This window comes from Plasmodium yoelii (genome assembly GCF_900002385.2).
Source record: "Plasmodium yoelii strain 17X genome assembly, chromosome: 9".
Taxonomy (NCBI): Eukaryota; Apicomplexa; class Aconoidasida; order Haemosporida; family Plasmodiidae; genus Plasmodium; species Plasmodium yoelii.
Window position 1 is genome coordinate 1,490,980 of NC_036181.2, and position 18,965 is coordinate 1,509,944.

Sequence of the window (18,965 nt, forward strand, 5' to 3'; positions counted from 1 at the left end):
TTCGACAATTTGTGATAAATATCCAAATTTCGAATAAAATATGATTAAAATTTTATTAGCAATATCCGATAAATATATACATTTATTTGTGTGTAACAAAATGCAACGAATAAAATATGAACTAATTATTAATTATTTTTTTCAATCGTGATAAAATTGCATGTTTCAGGTGTTATCCCGTTTATGCAAGATAAATTCTCCAAAAATTCTAAATAAGCATTTAATTCTGTTTGGTTTGATAAAAATTTCGGTAGCATATTATTTTTTACATTAACATATTTTGAAATATTGGCTAAAGATTTTAGACCAATGTTTCCAGAATATAATAACTGAAAATCTATATTTTTATACCATTTTAATATACTATAAGAGCCAATAAAATATAATTGATCATGATATACACTACCAGGGAAAGATGTGTCTCTTAATCCTCTTTTAGCACGGGCACAAATTTTAAAACATTTATCTGTGTCTTTTATAATATTATTTAAAAATATATAAAGTTTCGAAAAGTTATAAAATTTTCCTAAACAGACAGTTAAGTATTTTAAAGCAGGATATATTAAAAAATTATTTTTTTGTTTTAATGAATACATAGAATTAATAACAGCTAAACCTTCTTCAGTAACATGACATGGATTTATATTCCATTGGATTAAATTGTTATTGTCATGATTTATCATTCTTAATAAATGTGTAGCTATTTCATGGTTACACAAAAAATACATCATCTTTTTTTTAATATTTTGGCATTGCAATTGTAAAATGTATTTATTGTCTTTTTTAAAAATTTGTATTGCTGATATTAAATTTTCTTTGAACTCAACTTTAACTTTATTCTTAACATTATTATCTTGTAAATATTTAAATATATAATTTTTAAATTCTTCTTTTGTGACTAAATCATTACCAAAAATATAATTTTCATAATTATCATAAGTTGTGTATTTATCTTTGACTATTTGTATTATTCTTCTTGCTTCATGAAATAAATTAAAATCTATTTTTTCTCCATTACACATATTAAATATATTATCTACTTTCTCATCAGATATGTTATAATTAAAAATGGGGTTTTCAGTCATATTAGACTCATAAAACTTTTTTTGAGCTTCTAATATATTTATAATAATACATTTTTTTTTTATTTTCATTTTGTTAATTGTATTTATATAGGAATATTCATTAAATATTAATTCAATGAAATTTTCTACAAAATTTAATAAATTTTCATCAGGAATAATTAATAGTTTTATATAGTTAGGTTGGACAAGTTTATTTCGATAAAGTTGAATTGTGTCAGTTATTTCATTTTGGTTACTTTCACATTTTGGTATTTTTTTTTTGCATTTATTTTTGAAATTCTCCATTGTCATTTATTTTTTTATACAACATTTCACTTAAGTTGTTTTCATTGATTTTGCTGAATATTTTATATTTCTTATAGTGGCATTTTTAATTAAGTGTTTCCTTATTATACGTATGTCTCATATAATCAACTAATCATTATTATATATTTATTTTATTATTTTATTATTTTTTCCTTTTTCGACTTGTTCTCTTTTGGAACAAATTGTCATTTCCAATGCTACTTTTCTTTTTTTTATTATTATTTTATTTTTAACCCTCATATTTTTAAGCTTTGAGCCCTTTAATATTTTAATCGTTTATTTTTATAAATTTTTTATTTTATGCCATTTTAATTTATATAATATATTTCTGCCTATTTGTTTACTGGAAAAAGCATAAATAAGTTATATAACACAGTGGGCTTATCATTTTCGCATATAGGAAATGGTCGTATTATTAATTTTTTTTATAATTTTATTTTATTAATTTAGAAAACGACAAAATTTACAAGGGTCTTAATATATTTTGTTGAATTGTTTTACAATATTAATTGGAAAAAGTATCATCAAGTTTATTATTATTAAGGATATGAAAAAAACAAAATATAAAAGACTCAGTCATTACATGTAGAAAAGTATATACATATTATTCAATGAATTTTTTGAATATGAATATTGCCTATGTGATGATTCAATACAAAAGGAAAGGAGAAATATGAAAAATTGTGTCTGGGGTTCTCATTCGCGTATTTATAAAAAAATATACATAAAGAGAGAAAGAGACACATGGTTAAATTTGATTACATTCTGAAATAATGTTTCACTTCATTAACTGTTGTTTGAATTTCTTGGCATGAGGTGTACTCTCCTGTGTATGCTCTAGTTCCTGTTAAATTGGAAAATGTCATTATATTAATGTAGTTTTAATTATGCGAATATAAATTAGGAGTATAATATTTTTTTGATTAATTGGATCCAAGTGTGTAGGTATATAATAAAAGACGCATAATGAAAAATGCAATAAAAATGAAAAAAAAAAAAAAAAGTACCTTTAATAAAACTTGGGGGTTAATTTTTTTCCCAATAGAAAGAATGTTATATATTATTTCACTAATACTTGAAGAATCATCATCCATATGTAATAAGAAAATAGGGAAAATATTTTTACATAGATCATCAGATAATATTAAAAACTTATTTTGAATAAGTGTATATATAGCTAAAGCGGAAGACTTGCGAATGATTTTATTTGAATCATCTAACAACTTGATTAAACTATTTAATAAATCAAGTAAGATATTATTATTATTAATATTTTCAGAAAATTGGGAAAATATAGATATACATATTTCTCTATTTTCATTATTCCATGTATCATCAATATTGGATTTTAATACCCTTATTAAAGATTCTATTAAAATACTGTTTTTAAAAATATCAGTTTGGTGTATTTTTTTGTACTTATTGAATAATGCCCTAATACAATATAATGCACCTTTTCTTATACAAGCTTCGTTTAATCCGCTTTTCCATTTACATAATGGTAGTAATATGTTTTTAATTAAATATTCTGAATTATTTGAGAAGAAATTAGGGAATATATCTTTAGAACAGAATAAATTTAAAAATAATAAAAATTCTGATTTCATCAAGGGTGGTAATAATTCATGATTAATTATTAAGGTAAAAAAGTCAATTAAATGAGATGAATATTCTATGACAACATTTTCAGTAATATTACAAATTAATGTATTTAAAAAATCTATAACATATTTGAAATTATTAAAATTATTAAAGTCTATTATATTTTTTATATTTTGTATAAAAAATATATATTCTTCATTATAAAAATGTGTTCTATTTGTCTCATTATAATATTCAATTTTTTCAATTATTTTATTTATTTCTTTATGTGAAATATTCTGATCATTTGATTGTAAAATTATTAAAAAATGAAATATTATTTTACTATATTGTTTACACTCCTTTTTAATAATATGCAATAACAGTTTTAGTGTTATTAAAATATATGGAAAAGTGTCTAAATTTTCATAATTTATATTTTCATTAATTAAAAATAAAATTAAATTTATGCATTCATCATTTAATTTGCTTGAGGTGGTATATGATTTTATATAATGTCCACATAAAAGTTGTGACAACATCATCAATATAATTTTTTTATTTCCATATACCATTGTTACTTCATTTTCGCAATAATCATTAAGCCAAATATCTGAAGTGTCTACTATTATATCTTCCTCATATTTATTATTTTCATTTCCTCTTTTTTCCTCATTTAATTCATTTCCTGTATTTCCACCAGCATTACTATGATTGGTATATCCTTGAATGGCTGTATTTGTATTATATCGATCTATATCATTTTCAGAATCAACCTCTTTCTTTTCTTCAAACGATTGATGAGCTTGATCGGAATTAAAATCTCTTTTAAAATAAACAGAAGATTCCTCGTTATTTCTTTCCTCTATTATAATTTCATTTTTTTTTTCAAAGGTCATATGATATACTTTTTGTAGGTATTTGTGAAAATTTTCATTTTGAAATATAAATTCATTTTGCATGAATGTTTTATTATTGTGTGTCCCCTCCAAATGTTTAGCCTCTGATATTGATTCCTTATTAAATTTTTGTAAGAATTTTAAAACTGCATTTTTGTTATTTTCTCCTAATAATATTTTTGCCATCTCAAAAACAAGATCATGTACAGACATTAAATATCCACATGTTATAATGAGATAGATAAATTTTGCTATATATAAAAAAGAATCAAATTCATAATAATATTTTTCTAAATTTGGTTTTTTGTCTTGGGCTAATAACATTAATATATCATTTATTAGTAACGGGGTTGTAGGATAATCTATGCATTTAAAATGTACTAGTGATTTGTAAATAAATAATATAATATTTTTAATAAAATATGAAATATCATAATATGTATATAATAAGAATGTATTTATTATATTAGCAAATAAATCTTCTTTATCTGTCCAAGAATTTTTTACATTGTTCATAATTTCGTAAAAAAGTTCTTTTTTAATATTAATAAAAAAATTATTTAAAGTTGTATTTAATATGTTTGATGTGAATAATATATGACTAAACTTATTTATACTCTGAAAATAATATTCATATATGTCTACATTTGTGTCATCATAATATACATATTTTTTTTTAATTTTTTTATTGTCATAATCATTATTAGTACTGTTAATATATTCACATCCTTCATCTTTTTCATTTCTTAAATTATATTTTAAATTATTTAAATAATTATCTATATCTTCTTTTGCATTGCCTTCTAAAATTGGTAAGTTCTTTGCTTTAGATATTGAAACTAAAACCTCATAACACCTTTCATTTAAGGATAAAGAAATATTTGAATTCATACATAATAAAATGATAAATATCAATTTTGCTATTTCAATATTATTTAAATTTTTTATTTTTAAATTCCATACTTCAATACAATCTGCAACCTCAAATAAAACATTTACATATTTTTTTAAAAAAACTTTTTTTAAACATTTTGTCGTTTCATTAAGAATATCCCTGTTGCATTCAAAGGACATAAACCTTTTTATACATTTTAGGGCTAACTAAGATAAGGTAAAGAAAAATGAAAAAAACAGATAAGTGTCTATGTCTATATATTCAAAATTATGTTATCTAAATTATAATTTTATTATAACACTATTCTATAGTTTCTTTTTTTATGTGAATTATTACCTCCTGAATTTCATGATTCCTAACTGATAAGTTAGTTAGCGATTTTTTTAAAATATTTCTATACAACTATAAACATGTAATAAAGCAAATATTTTTATTTGTGTGAAAAACGAAATAAGTAAAAAAAACAAAGTAATAAATATACACATGTGTATGAACAATGATGTATTATATTAATTACTGGAACAAGTTCTTTTTGAGGTTCTTCAAAATTAAGCTCCGATAAAATTTCAAAGGAAGTTTTTTTTATAAGAGGAAAAGGGTCGTTAATTAAAAGACTTAATGCAATTAAAATGTCCTGAATGTAAATATAAATATTAAGCATATCTTTATTTGTTTGGTAATTTTTATATCTGTTAATAATTAGTTTTAAAAATTGTAAAATTTTTAATCGTATTTCTTCTTTCTCTTCAACGATTTTTTGGTTTTCATCTTCTTTTAGTCTATTTACACAAATTAGAAGAAAATTATTTTTATCGTTTTCAATGTTTTTAAATAAAATTTCATTTAACAAAATATCGTTCAAATTAGTCTCAATTAAAAAATATATGTTAAGAGCAAATATCCTACATTCATCAAATTCGTCATTAATCCACATATTTAATGAACGAAATAAATAGTGATGAAAAAAAACACAAAACCTTTTTTTTTCGTCATCATTACATTTGTTAAAAAAATCTATTAATTTTTCATGAATAAAATTTAACGAATTTAATTTTTCGTCATTGTCTGAATTTTCTCTATTGTTCAACAGCTCTAAATGGTTTTCCATGCATTTTGGAAAAAGCACATGACATATATTTTCCTCATGAATAGTGTTGCTCATTTTAGTATCAGGAAATAATAAATGGAAAATTAAATGTACAAAATATGTGTACAAATAATATGTACAAAGTATATGTACATAGGTGTACAAAAGTGCACATATATATATGTGCGAAAATTGTTACAGACACAATAAAAAATATTACAAATATATGATTATATATTGACCAAAAAGCTTCTTATTGTAGCTTTATGAATAAACAAGAATTATGATTAAGAAGAGAGTTGAATATGAGAAGGAGAGAAAAAATTGGATGGACAGGAGAATACGGAAAGGTAGAAGAAAGTATAATAAAGACAATTTAATTATATAAAAAATAAAATGACAATGACAAAAATAAAGTACAAAGAGGATTAATTAATTTACCATTTTACCCTATTTATTTATTTAACAACGGAAAAAAGAGAAAAAAAATATAAATATTCCTATAGTATACATTTTGTGGATAATTGATAATACGTTTCTCTCATTTTATAATAAAAAAAGAAAAAACGGGACGCTTTAATTGAGACAAGATATGAGCATTTGCTATATATATACATAAATAATTCTTCCTTTTTTCTTTTCTTTTATGTTTTTTTTATTTTGTTTATTTTGTTTATTTTTTATTTTTTTTTCGTTTTTCCCCTTTTTATTTTTTTTGTTCTTCGATTTATTTTATTAGTATTATTTTTTTCTCTTAATTTCCATATAAGTTTTATGAGAAAAAAAAAATTATAAAACCGTAGCAGTGTAATAATTGTACTAAAAAGAAATAATGTTTAATTACATATAATACGAAGAGTAATAATAAAAGGTGCAGGTATTTATTTTATCATTTTTGTATTTTATTATTTTGTTTACTTTGTTTTTTTATATGTAAATGAAAATAATAGTTACACCACAATAGAATTGATAAAAAAAAATATATATATATATATATATATATATATATATAATAATAGTGACAATAATAATTTTATAATATAGTCATATAAATGTAGATAAAAATACATTTAATTGTTTAAATCATATTTTAAATACATCATTAGAATTATCTCCCTCCACATTTGTTATTTCTATTTTCTCAGCTCATATCACTATTTTAACACTTATCAGTGAAAAATTTGGCTCCATTTTTTTTATATACATATACTTGAATATACGCATATACACATGCAATTTGTTTTATTCCTTCATCCCTGTAATGAGCTAACTTCAAAGCTTATACATCCCCATTCCACAAATAATGGTGTTTAGCTAGCCAAACCTTCCGGATATATGAACAAAGTTTTTTTTTTTAAACAATGAAGAGAAAATCGCCTTTTGTGAAAAAAAATCTTATAAAGGCTCAAAACACTTTGGATAAATTTGGGATTTTTAAAAAGGCAATTGGAATAAAAAAAGAAGATGAAAAAGAACATGATGTAAATAAAAACAATATGACTAATTTTACAAAAAAGGAAGATGGAAATATATTGAAAATAAAAAAAGAAAAATATGATGGATATGAAGACAACTTAAATGATATAGATGATGTAGATACCCACGATGGAAATAGAACAGACTATAATAATACAAATGAAGGTAAAGAATTCAATAAAGGAACCCTAAAAAATTTTGATGATCAATCAAAAAATGAAAAGGATAGAGGAAAGGACTTGTTTAAATTAAAGGTGAAATCAAAAGAAGCGTCAGATTTAAATAATTCAAATAGTAATGCAATAAATGAAAAAGAGCAAGATGAAAATCCAAATAACACAAACCCCAATAGTTTGCCATTACATAAACTATATCAACCAATTTATAAAGAAGATTATATAAATGAGATAAGAAGTAAAAGAAATCCATTATTAACAAAAATATTAGATGAAGATTTAAATTTTAATTTAATTTTATGTGGCCCACCAGGTTCTGGTAAATCATCTCTTATAAATGTAATAAAGAATAAAACTCATAATTTATTTATAACTTTATTTCATTTAAATAATTTCAATACTGAAATACGACGAATATATGATCAATCTATAATAAATTATAAATTGTCTAAAAGACGAATGATCTTATGCATAAAAGATATAAATAGATTAAATAAGCCACAACAAGAACATTTATTATTAGTTTTAAAAAAAGGCTATTTTTATCTTTTAGCTACTTGTTTGTATAACCCTATGAATATATTAAATGCTTCATTAAGTTCTAGATGTTTATATTTATATTTGAGTCCATATGATAAAATTGAATTAGCTTTAATCATTAAAAGAATAATAAATAAATTAAATATCGAAATTGAAGATAATGCATTAAATGTTATAATCAGCCATTCTTCTGGGGATGCAAGAGTGGCCATAAATATTATTGACTTTGCTATACAACATATGAGATTAGAAGAAATGAAAGAAAAGGAAAAACAAGAAAAAGAAAAACAGGAAAATAAAGATGGGATAGAAAAAAAAAATGATACAATGATAAAACAAGTGAAAGTAAAAAGATATAATGAATATTTCAGTGAAGGATCTAATGCTGAACCGAACAAAAAAATTATACAAATAAATAATATTAAAAACTTTTTACAAAATTTTCCATGTAATGATAATAAATTAGATCATTATAATTTTATATCAGGTTTACATAAAAGTATAAGAGCAGGAAATGTAAAGGCAGCAATATTATATTTGACAAAATCATTAAAAAATGGAGAGGACCCATTATATATATGTAGAAGATTAATAAGAATAGCATCTGAAGATATTGGAATTGCAAATCATAAAGTTTTATCAGTTTGTGTTAATACACATTATGCATGTAAAGCTATAGGAATGCCTGAATGTCAAACAGCTCTAATATATGCTGTTATTGTTTTATGTAAATCCTCAAAAAGTAACTATATATATGTTGTTGAAAAAAATGCAAAAAAAATATGTAATGAATATAGCTTTGATGTACCTTTCCATTTAAGGAATACTTCAAATAGATATATATACACAAACCAACCAGAAATTCTTACATTTGAAGAGCATATAAAGAAATATAAAGCTGTTCAAAAATATCTACCTGATTATATAGAAAATGTTGAAGTGCTCCCAGAAATATGAAGTATTTCATGGAATAGACATTATGTGCAATTAAGTGTAACGAAAAAAACATATCTAATGATAAACAACTAAAAATAAACTTTGAAATTTTCACCTTTTTAATAATACACCATTTATGGGTAAAACCGTTTAAATGTTTTTCTCGTGTGTAACTATATGTATAAATGATTTTGTCGACTGATTTTGAATTGTTTTATGTGTCATTTTAAAATTATTATTTTTTTTCTTTTTAATTTTTTAAATTGCCCATTCTTTGCAGTTTCATTTTTTTAATTCTTAATTTTTACGTGAAACATGCACAATATTGGCACTATTATTATTTTTTTTTTTTTTTTTTTTTTTTTTTTACGATTATTCCTAACTAATTTATACATTTTTTTTAATTTTATTGTTATTTTTTTCAAACGAAACAAATGTGTTGAGGATACAAAAATAAAGCAATTTAAAAAAGAAAAAAGAAAAATACGCTTTAAAAAATGGTATTTTCATGCAAAAATTTAATTTATGCAAATATATTAGCATGCTTAGAGAATGTATATAGATCGAGATAAACATGTGTGTGTGTAAATATTCCGATTTGAATATATGCACAAGGATATATGTTCGAATGTTCATTGATCATATTTCAGACGTGGCTAATCCCTCCTTAATTTAATTACTAAACATTACCTCCCAACCTTTCCCTGTTTTATGTCTATTATAGGATTATAGGTCAGGATTTGCGTTTCGTTCAGAATATTTTTGATATGTGTTTTTCTATCTCTTAGTTTTTCATTAAATATATATCGTAAAATATAAACAAAATCAGCCATTTCTTTATTATTAACATTAATATTAAAATTGAATAAATTTTCATAATTTTCATTTTGTATTTTTTCTTTAGTTTTTAATTTTTCCTTTAATAAATGTAGAGCAGATATAACATTGTATATTTCGTTATTTTTAATTATTTCATCCTTTTTTAACAATGGTATATCATGCTTTTTAAATATGTCATTAATTGTATCAATCAATATTATTAGTTTGTCTTTATTTTTTTCAAATTCTTCTTTTTCACAAATGTTCATGTAATTTAATTCAAAAAAATTAGTAATAGTTTGATCAGAAATATTTCCTTCTATATATTTAGCTTGCTCATCATTCGATTGAATATTTTTATATTCATCATTCTCGGTATCATCGTCAAAACATGTCAAATCTTTATATTCATCAAGTAATGCTAACGTAGTTAAATTGTTTAAAATATATTTTTTTATTTCTATTTCATTAATATTTGTTTTATTAATATTTGTTATATTTATATTTAATTTTTTTAAATATTTTAATATATGTTCAATATAGTTTTTTTCTTTTGTGTAATTAAGTTTTTCCCTTTCTTTGGGTTTATATAATCTAATTTTTTCTTCTTCGATTTTTAAAATCATGCAATAAAAATCGTCTTTTTCGATATCATACGATTCATACCCAAGTAACACGAGCTTTCTTTTCAATGAATTCATTTTCTTTAAAATAAAAAATCTATGAAATATTTGATCGGAATAAATTTCTAAAAATATAAAGTGGTTAAGATTGATATCCAAAGAAATTCTTTATTCAATAAATATCTGTTAATGTATTTTGTTATATGTATCGAAAGGCTTGTACTATACAACTTGTATTCGGACTAAGATATAGTACATATGGAAATTATGTACAAATCGAGTTGTAGGAAAATATATTGGCGAGTCAATATGTACACAATGTTTATACTATACTATAATATATATAAACATTCAAGTTTATTTGCACTAAAAAATATTTTTTATTATAACAGTATTAAGATATGCATTTTTTCTCTTAAATAACTCAAAATATAGTATTTATATAAGGCGAATTTTCTTTATTCTCGATAAAATTGTGTATACTTTTTAAAAAGCATGAAATGTTTCAAAAAAAAAAAAAATAATATAAAAAAAATAAAGCGGTAAATGGCGTGTCACTAGCTATAAATTTTTAAATAAATTTTTTTTTTTAATTTTTTTAATTTTTTTAATTTTTAAATTATTATATCAAGTAAATTCATAGAATTTTAAGGAAATAATATGACATATCCTATGTGTTAGGTATTAACATATAATATGCATGTAATATATTATAGCTCTAGTGATGATAAATTTTGCATAAACAAAATTATTATACCTTCGTAAATTGTTAATATTTGTATTATGGAATATATAAAAATTTTAATTGTAAACAAATTTAAAAAGAGCTATCAGGTGTAATAACAACATTATAAATATATGAAATATTTTTATACTTAAATAAGGTAATTATAAATTTGTGGATAGAAATAAAAATTTATTAAAGTGGTGTGTTATTTTTTTATGAAAATAATATAATATTTTATAAATATTTTAATTAAAAAAAACATAAAAATATAATAATTTATATTTGGTGAACAAAAAACGATTGAAAAGGCTGGGCAGAGAAAATAAATGAAAGGGATAGAATAAAACAGTATATAGCAAAAAAAAAAAAAAAAAAAAAAAACATATATAAATATATAGGCAGTGAAATAAAAAAAAAAAAAATTAGTTTATAAATATCGCCATTATAATATATATGTAAGAAAAGTACTACAAATAAGTGTCCTACCCCATTTTATGTGCCTATAAATTTAAAAAATATAATGAGGGTAAGAACGAAAATTCTATATAATTTACAAAAATGTTGCTACATATAATTACCACCATTTGAAATCAATCAAAAATGTAAAAAAGTAAAAAAAAAAAAAAAGGAAGGTACAATATTCATTTTTTTAATAGAAAAATGAGTTAAAGAATGGGTTGGCATTATTTTGTGTGTTGCTATTTTCATCTTCGTCATATTGTACTTTTTCGTCTTCTTTTATATTTTTTTTATCTTCTAAATATTTTAAATAATTATGAAATACTAACAAATGATGGTGACATAAATAATTGAATGAATTCAATTTATTAATAGAACTTATGGATATACTTAAATCCTCATTTATACTAATAGTATTGCAAACCCCAAATATTTGTATTATATCATTTATTTTTATATCATTTTTTTTTTCATGTGAGGAATTAAAAGAATATGTTAAAAGATATTTTGCTTTTATATATCCTGTAGTATCATCAATTGTATAAATTATAAATTCTTTTTTTTCTTCAATACTTAATACAAATCCAACTATTTTAATAAGATTTAATTTTTTATTCCAAATGGTTAGTTTATTTCTATCTCTTTTATATGCTCTTATTAACATACTAATATTTGTATGCATAAAATTGGCCTCGTTATTTTCTTCTTTTAATTCATCATTAAAATAACCGCTCTCGATATTTAAGTTTGTGAATGTGCCAGACATTTTTTTTTTATACCGTTGTGAATATTTTACTTATGTTTTTTATAATTTTTAAGTGTGTGTGTATATATGTATAAATATGGGAATAAATTTATATGCCTGAGAAAATATATATCATCTTCAGTCCAAAGGAATATTCAATCCATATATTTATTTCGAGCAATGTGTTCAGTCACAATAATATATCTATATCGATTTCCTTGGTTTATCTTAAAATTTTTTTTTTTTTTTTAATTTTAGCTTTTAAAAAGTGGGAAAATAATTATGTGCTTAAATATATTAAAACTACAATCATTTTTATTTATTGACGTAAAGATCAAACTGGCGGATGCACATTCATATAATGTATATATTCTACATATACTAATAATAAACATTCAATTCTTAAATATTTTTTTTATATAAATATTATATTATTACATAATTAATCCTCTTTTTGAAATAAATACAAAAAAAAATAAATGCCTTAACAATTTTTTTTACGCAAAAACTAGGAATTTTTTTATATATGGCGTTGCACAAACATTTTAATGCATACATAAATATATTAATGTAAAAACAAGTGAATAAATGATAAATAAAAAATATATGTATGTAATTCACAATTTGGGAAATTTCTTATAGATTTATTTTTTTTGATATGAATTTTATAGTTCACTGCAATCATAGAAAATGCAAGGATCAAATAGCTTTCATTTGTTTTGAATTTATTTGTTGTTATTTTATTATTCTTACACATGCTTTGTTTTATTTAAAATTGGCTATATTTTAAATTTGCTTTATTTTAAATTTGTTTTTTTTTTTTTAGTTTACTGTCCTTTATATGCTCAATTTTTGAAATAAATAAAAAAGTTATAAATATATTTTAGAGGATGTTATTTAAAAAAATAGAGAGTTTCATGTTTAGGCCCCAGATATATATATATATCGCATTTGATAAAAAGAGTATGGAAAATTATTAGAATAGGCATACTGTGATAGTTTGACCCATATTATTATCGCTATTACTATCGCTATTACTATCGATATTACTATTGCTATTACTATCGCTATTACATCGCTATTACTATTGCTATTGTTTTATTTTTCTATATATGGTAAAGTTAAACAAGTCGAAAATATACAGAACAGCCCATACATGCTTATGTAGGAGCCACCTATACAATACACACTATTACAATTTATGATAAGAAAGAAATATAAAAATATAATTCAAAACTGTAAAATAAAAGGTGTTAGTACAATATGCTTATAGAGATGGCTTATAAAACAAAAGGAAAGATTTTAAACAAAACACAGAGACATATGCATATATGGAGTATATATATTGATAACTCATTTTAAAATAAAAAATTTCCTTAAAAATATATAATACATATTATTTTTATATTTTTTTTTTTCCTTTTATTTAAATTTATATAATATGCTAAATAGAAGAATATGGTATTTAGGAAATGATAAATTAAAGAGAGTTTTTCAAAATGATCAGAAAATTGAGAATAATATTTTTGGAATACAATGGTACAACTTTAGTGGAATAATTGGAAAATATAATAAACGAGATAAAAAAAAATTTATTATATCTTTAAATAAAAAAAAAAAAAATTCGAACGATTTTGTAGAGGGAAAATATCAAGAAGAAAATATAAAAAAAAGGAAGCAAAGTTTTGAAAAAAATATATATTTGAATAAAATAAATTTTAAAGATAAAGAAAAAGTAAAATTTTATGACAAGACAGAAATTATTGAAACAAATAATATAAAAAATGATTATATAAGAGAAATATTAAATAAAAATAATATATTCTATATATATACATATCAATATTTATTAATTGAATTTTTTAAGTATAATAATATTTTTGTTAATATATTATATTCCGATTCAATGTTATCATATATTCTTTATTCCTTTTATAAAATATGTGCTGATAAATCTGTTAAGGTTAATTCGATTTATCCCAATATTAATACAAGTGTTAAAGGGGAAGTTGGTAAAATAGACAAAAGGAAAATGGGGATAGAAGAAAATGTAAATAAAAGTAAATATTCAAATAGTATAGAAATTCAAAAAAAATATTTGAATAAAAATATGGATGATAATATCAAACAGACTAATAAAGGTGATAATAAAGGTGATACGAAGTGTGATAATAAAGGCGATAATAAAGGCGATAATAAAGGCGATAATAAAGGCGATAATAAATGTGATAATAAAGGCGATAATAAAGGCGATAATAAAGGCGATAATAAAGGCGATAATAAAGGCGATAATAAAGGCGATAATAAAGGCGATACGAAGTGTGACAAAATAGATAAAGAAAATAAAGTTCTTTTGGTAGGATGCTCAGAAAACAAAATATCTGAAATGTATGAAACCATAATGAATTTTAAAAATGTAAATATATTAACATATATAATTTCAAATGAAGAAAGTATTAGTAATATGTCAAATAATATTTTTTTATATAATATGGTTTTAATAAATTTAGAAAATTTTAAAGATGATTATGATTTAAGCATATTAATAGAATATGTTAATTTTATAGTTATAGATGATATATATGAAATTTATAAAAATAAAAAATCAAATTTATTAAAAAATATTTTAAAAATTTACAAAAAAAATCATGAAAATGATAAATCTTATAAAAATTTACAAATCATGTTATTGAACAAAGCTCATGATGAATGGGTAATAAAAGAAATAAAACATTATTTAAAAAACATAAAATATGGAATAAATTATGAAACACAATCATTAATTGAATATTCATTTATTAATAATATAAGTCAAGATCAAACAAATCACAAAAAACAAGATATACCAATTAATGAAATAAATCGATTTCATTATTTTAATTTAAATAGTTATAAAAAAAATAATTGCACACACATGAGTGTAAATATACCTTATAATGATGATAAAAAATTTTTAGTTTTATTTTATATGTTAAATATAAATAAAGATAAAAAAATTGTAATATATTATAACAAAAACGACATATACTCTTTTTATAGTTATATTAATTCTTATATGCCCTGTATATTTATATCTAATACATATAAAAATAATTTAAAAAATAATATTATTAGCAATTTTAATAAAAATAATAATTATATTTTAATTACTGATGATCGAAATATTAAAAAATTTAATCAGATTAATGCTAATCTTTTTATACATTATAATTTTCCAGAAAATATCAGCTCTTATATAGATTTATTAATTGACGGGTTTGTAAAAAAAAATAAAAATAAAGATGAAGCAACTAGAAAGGACCGCGCTTATATTAATGATGCTAACGAAATATGTCGAAACGGAAACATTTCTGGAAATTATGGCAGGGCAAATGGCAGTGTAAATAATGGCAGTGTAAATAATGACAGTGCAAATAATGACAGTGCAAATAATGACAGTGCAAATAAATTTTGTAATGCTTTAGAAAAAGAGGTCTCAGCCTTTACCACCGAAAAGATATATTCCATTTTATTTTATAACAAAAAAAAAGATCATAAAGAATATAAAATATTAGATAATGTTTTTAATTTTACAAATTATGAGTTACCCTCAATGAGAAATATAAAAAATAATTTCTTAAATTTTTTGATCTATGAAATTACAAGTGCTAATATAGAAAGTGATAAACATTTAGAGGAAGCAAAACATATTTATGAAAAATATGGACATAATTTTATATCTGCTTCGTTACATTATATTATGGAAAAAAAGTTATATAAAAAAAGTTTTAAAAATAAAGAATATACAAATATAACATTTATTGTTGAAAGAAATGTATTTTTAAATACAAAAAATAAATTGATCGATTTTTTAAATAATTTATTAAATTTTAATAAAAATATTGGTGATATTAAATTTTTTATTCAAAATTATTTATATAGTAAAAGAGGATATATTATGTCCCTTCCTGAGAGTATATATAATATAATACATAAAAATAAAAATGACATAAAAAATATAGACAAATATAATAATATACATATGTACATTTTGTATAATAATTATCAAAAGCATTTGAGAACTGGATCTATAGTAAGGGGGAAATATCAATCAAAAAAATCAATCAGGTAAAATATTTTAAAACAATATCTTTTATTATATTTGTTTCATCTCACACATATATGTATACACATATTTTTATATCCTTAAATTTTTCAATTTATTTAATTTTTAGACGATTGAAAAAAAGAATGAATATAAAACAGGAACATGCTGAAATTAACAAAATGAAGAATAAACTATTTTCAACAATTAAGTTGAATAAAAGAAATGTAAACCCTTGAAAATTTTGATAAAATATTTGAACATTAATTATTAAGCAATTTATGCTTTTAAGTTTGCAAAAAAAAAAAAATAATATTAAATATGTTTTTAAATTTTTTTGAATATTTTTTTTTATTTTTTAATTTTTTTTAAAATTTTTTTAATTTTTTTTGTTGCATTTTAATTAATGTCTTTATTTATAAATAAAATATTATAATTAGAACAAAACATAAAACTATTACGTATACATGTGTGTATGTACACAATGTGTATACTAAATTAGAGGATAGGATATTCTGTTATTACAAAAATATCAGGATATACCCAAATTAAATATATTTGTATGATTTTCCTTAATAAAAACAAAAAAAAATATATAGATTATTGTTTGTTAAGTAAAACTGGGAATAAAATAATTCTATGTATTATTTACCATGAATTTCATTTTTATGATATTTTGAATTTTCTTATTTTTTATTTCCAAATTTTCTTATTTTTTATTTCCAAATTTTCTTATTTTTTATTTCCAAATTTTCTTATTTTTTATTTCCAAATTTTCTTAATTTTTTATTTCCAAGTTTTCTTAATTTTTTATTTCCAAGTTTTCTTAATTTTTTATTTCCAAGTTTTCTTAATTTTTTATGGTTTTCTGTGGGGTTAGTTAATACCAGACATTAAATTCAAGTGGTCAGGAAGGGGAATTATGTTATATGTTTTTCTAAAAATATCAATATCTTTGTCTAGCCAATTTTCAATATGAATAGAATGAAGAGGTTTTTTTGCAGCCATTCCAGCCATATATGCCCAAGGATATAATTGATTTAATAATGTTTGTCTAGGTTTATATTTAAAAAGAAAATAATTTTTTTCCGGATTCTTTAAAAAAATATATTCATTATTTATATCATCAAAAATTATATCATTATTATTTTCATTATTATATCCATAAATAATAGTACCTCGAATATGATTAGAATTATTTAAATTGTCAAAATAATATTTATATAATTTTTGAAAAAATAAATTATTATTTATTTTATCAATATGAAAATATTCTGTTAAATTATATACATATTGTTTTAATGATAATTCATCTATATAATTATAATCATCTTTATATGTATAATCAAAATTGGGATTAAGAAAATTTGGAGGAATTTTATCTTTAAATATGTATTGAAACCGATATAAAGGTGACATAAAAGGTGCTACTAAAATAGCTAGTAATGTTATAGGCAATTTTGTATGTATTAATTCAATCATCTTTAATGCAGCTTCTGATTCAATTGATATATTTAAATTATAAACTACATGGCCTATATCATGTATTTGTCTATATCTTGTTAATATATATGAATAATTAATATTATCAAAAAAATGAGCTACTTCTCTATCATGTGCATGAAGTTTATATGTTTCTAAAAATTCCATATATTTATAACCCAAAGTATTTTTAGGCAATTTTTTTAATTCATTAAATTGGATATCTTGTCTTATTAATAATGGTTTATTTTTTAATATCTCTTTTCCTTCATCATCATTTTTCATATATTCATAAATATTTTTAACTGCATAAAAAGATGATATATCTGCTGCATGTGCTAATAAATGTGTCCTATTTGGTGCTTTATAAATTCCTAATATTGTTTTTAAAAATATTTCAAGCTTTCCCAACTTATTTAGATCTATCCAATTTGATTGGAATATTTTTGCAAAGTTGCTCATTTTACTACACTTTGAATAAATGACATAAAACTAAAACGATTTGTTTTTACAAAAAGAAACAAAAATATAAGTATGCATATTTGTATATCTGATCAAATAGGTAACAATAATTCGAAAAATATAATAAAATATCATGTATGAACTTTACAAAAAAAACAGGCATATATATAACCCCTCAAAAGGACTCACAAATAAATTATGCATATACATATATTAGCACATTTATATAAGCAAATTATTTTTCACATAATTTTGATCCAATAAAAGGATCGAATATATAATATTTCCGATGTTCATACATATGGGCAGTCCTTTTTTGTATCGTTTTTATTTTTAAATTAAATTTGTAACATTTCCCCTAAATATTCCACCAAAAAAAATTATCGTTATAAATATTATTAACTATTTTAATATATACTTAATTCTATAATAATTAGTTTTAAATAAAAAATAAAGTTTAATTATATTTCTATGATTTTTTTTTGCTTTTTTTGCTTTTTTTGCTTTTTTTTGCTTTTTTTTTACTACAGTACTACATATTCATATATATAGCAAAAAAAAAAAAACGAAAAAAAAATACAAA

General features: G+C 21.1%; 7 protein-coding genes across 7 annotated transcripts; 2 read left to right on the forward strand and 5 right to left on the reverse strand.

Annotated features, from left to right (window-relative positions):
- Positions 1–128: 128 nt before the first annotated feature.
- Positions 129–1,370, reverse strand: PY17X_0936800 (uncharacterized protein; the record flags this gene model as incomplete). Its single annotated transcript, XM_720854.2, has 1 exon — positions 129–1,370. The coding sequence occupies one exon, from the start codon at positions 1,368–1,370 to the stop codon at positions 129–131; it is 1,242 nt and encodes a 413-aa protein (XP_725947.2).
- A 799-nt stretch (positions 1,371–2,169) lies between these two features.
- PY17X_0936900 (conserved Plasmodium protein, unknown function) lies at positions 2,170–5,928 on the reverse strand (the record flags this gene model as incomplete). Its single annotated transcript, XM_720853.1, has 4 exons — positions 2,170–2,235; positions 2,399–4,972; positions 5,103–5,168; positions 5,284–5,928. 4 exons carry the CDS (start codon positions 5,926–5,928, stop codon positions 2,170–2,172), a joined length of 3,351 nt encoding a protein of 1,116 aa, XP_725946.1.
- Positions 5,929–7,214: 1,286 nt separating this feature from the next.
- PY17X_0937000 (helicase) lies at positions 7,215–9,002 on the forward strand (the record flags this gene model as incomplete). Its single annotated transcript, XM_720852.1, has 1 exon — positions 7,215–9,002. The coding sequence occupies one exon, from the start codon at positions 7,215–7,217 to the stop codon at positions 9,000–9,002; it is 1,788 nt and encodes a 595-aa protein (XP_725945.1).
- Positions 9,003–9,667: 665 nt separating this feature from the next.
- On the reverse strand, positions 9,668–10,501 carry PY17X_0937100 (RNA transcription, translation and transport factor protein, putative; the record flags this gene model as incomplete). The annotated part of the gene is made up of 1 exon (XM_022956067.1): positions 9,668–10,501. One exon carries the CDS (start codon positions 10,499–10,501, stop codon positions 9,668–9,670), a length of 834 nt encoding a protein of 277 aa, XP_022812254.1.
- Positions 10,502–11,799: 1,298 nt separating this feature from the next.
- PY17X_0937200 (nucleic acid binding protein, putative) lies at positions 11,800–12,375 on the reverse strand (the record flags this gene model as incomplete). The annotated part of the gene is made up of 1 exon (XM_719823.1): positions 11,800–12,375. The coding sequence occupies one exon, from the start codon at positions 12,373–12,375 to the stop codon at positions 11,800–11,802; it is 576 nt and encodes a 191-aa protein (XP_724916.1).
- Positions 12,376–13,795: 1,420 nt separating this feature from the next.
- On the forward strand, positions 13,796–16,677 carry PY17X_0937300 (conserved Plasmodium protein, unknown function; the record flags this gene model as incomplete). The annotated part of the gene is made up of 2 exons (XM_022956068.2): positions 13,796–16,461; positions 16,569–16,677. 2 exons carry the CDS (start codon positions 13,796–13,798, stop codon positions 16,675–16,677), a joined length of 2,775 nt encoding a protein of 924 aa, XP_022812255.2.
- Positions 16,678–17,314: 637 nt separating this feature from the next.
- Positions 17,315–18,382, reverse strand: PY17X_0937400 (ubiquinone biosynthesis protein COQ4, putative; the record flags this gene model as incomplete). The annotated part of the gene is made up of 1 exon (XM_721180.2): positions 17,315–18,382. One exon carries the CDS (start codon positions 18,380–18,382, stop codon positions 17,315–17,317), a length of 1,068 nt encoding a protein of 355 aa, XP_726273.2.
- Between the last annotated feature and the right edge of the window lie 583 nt (positions 18,383–18,965).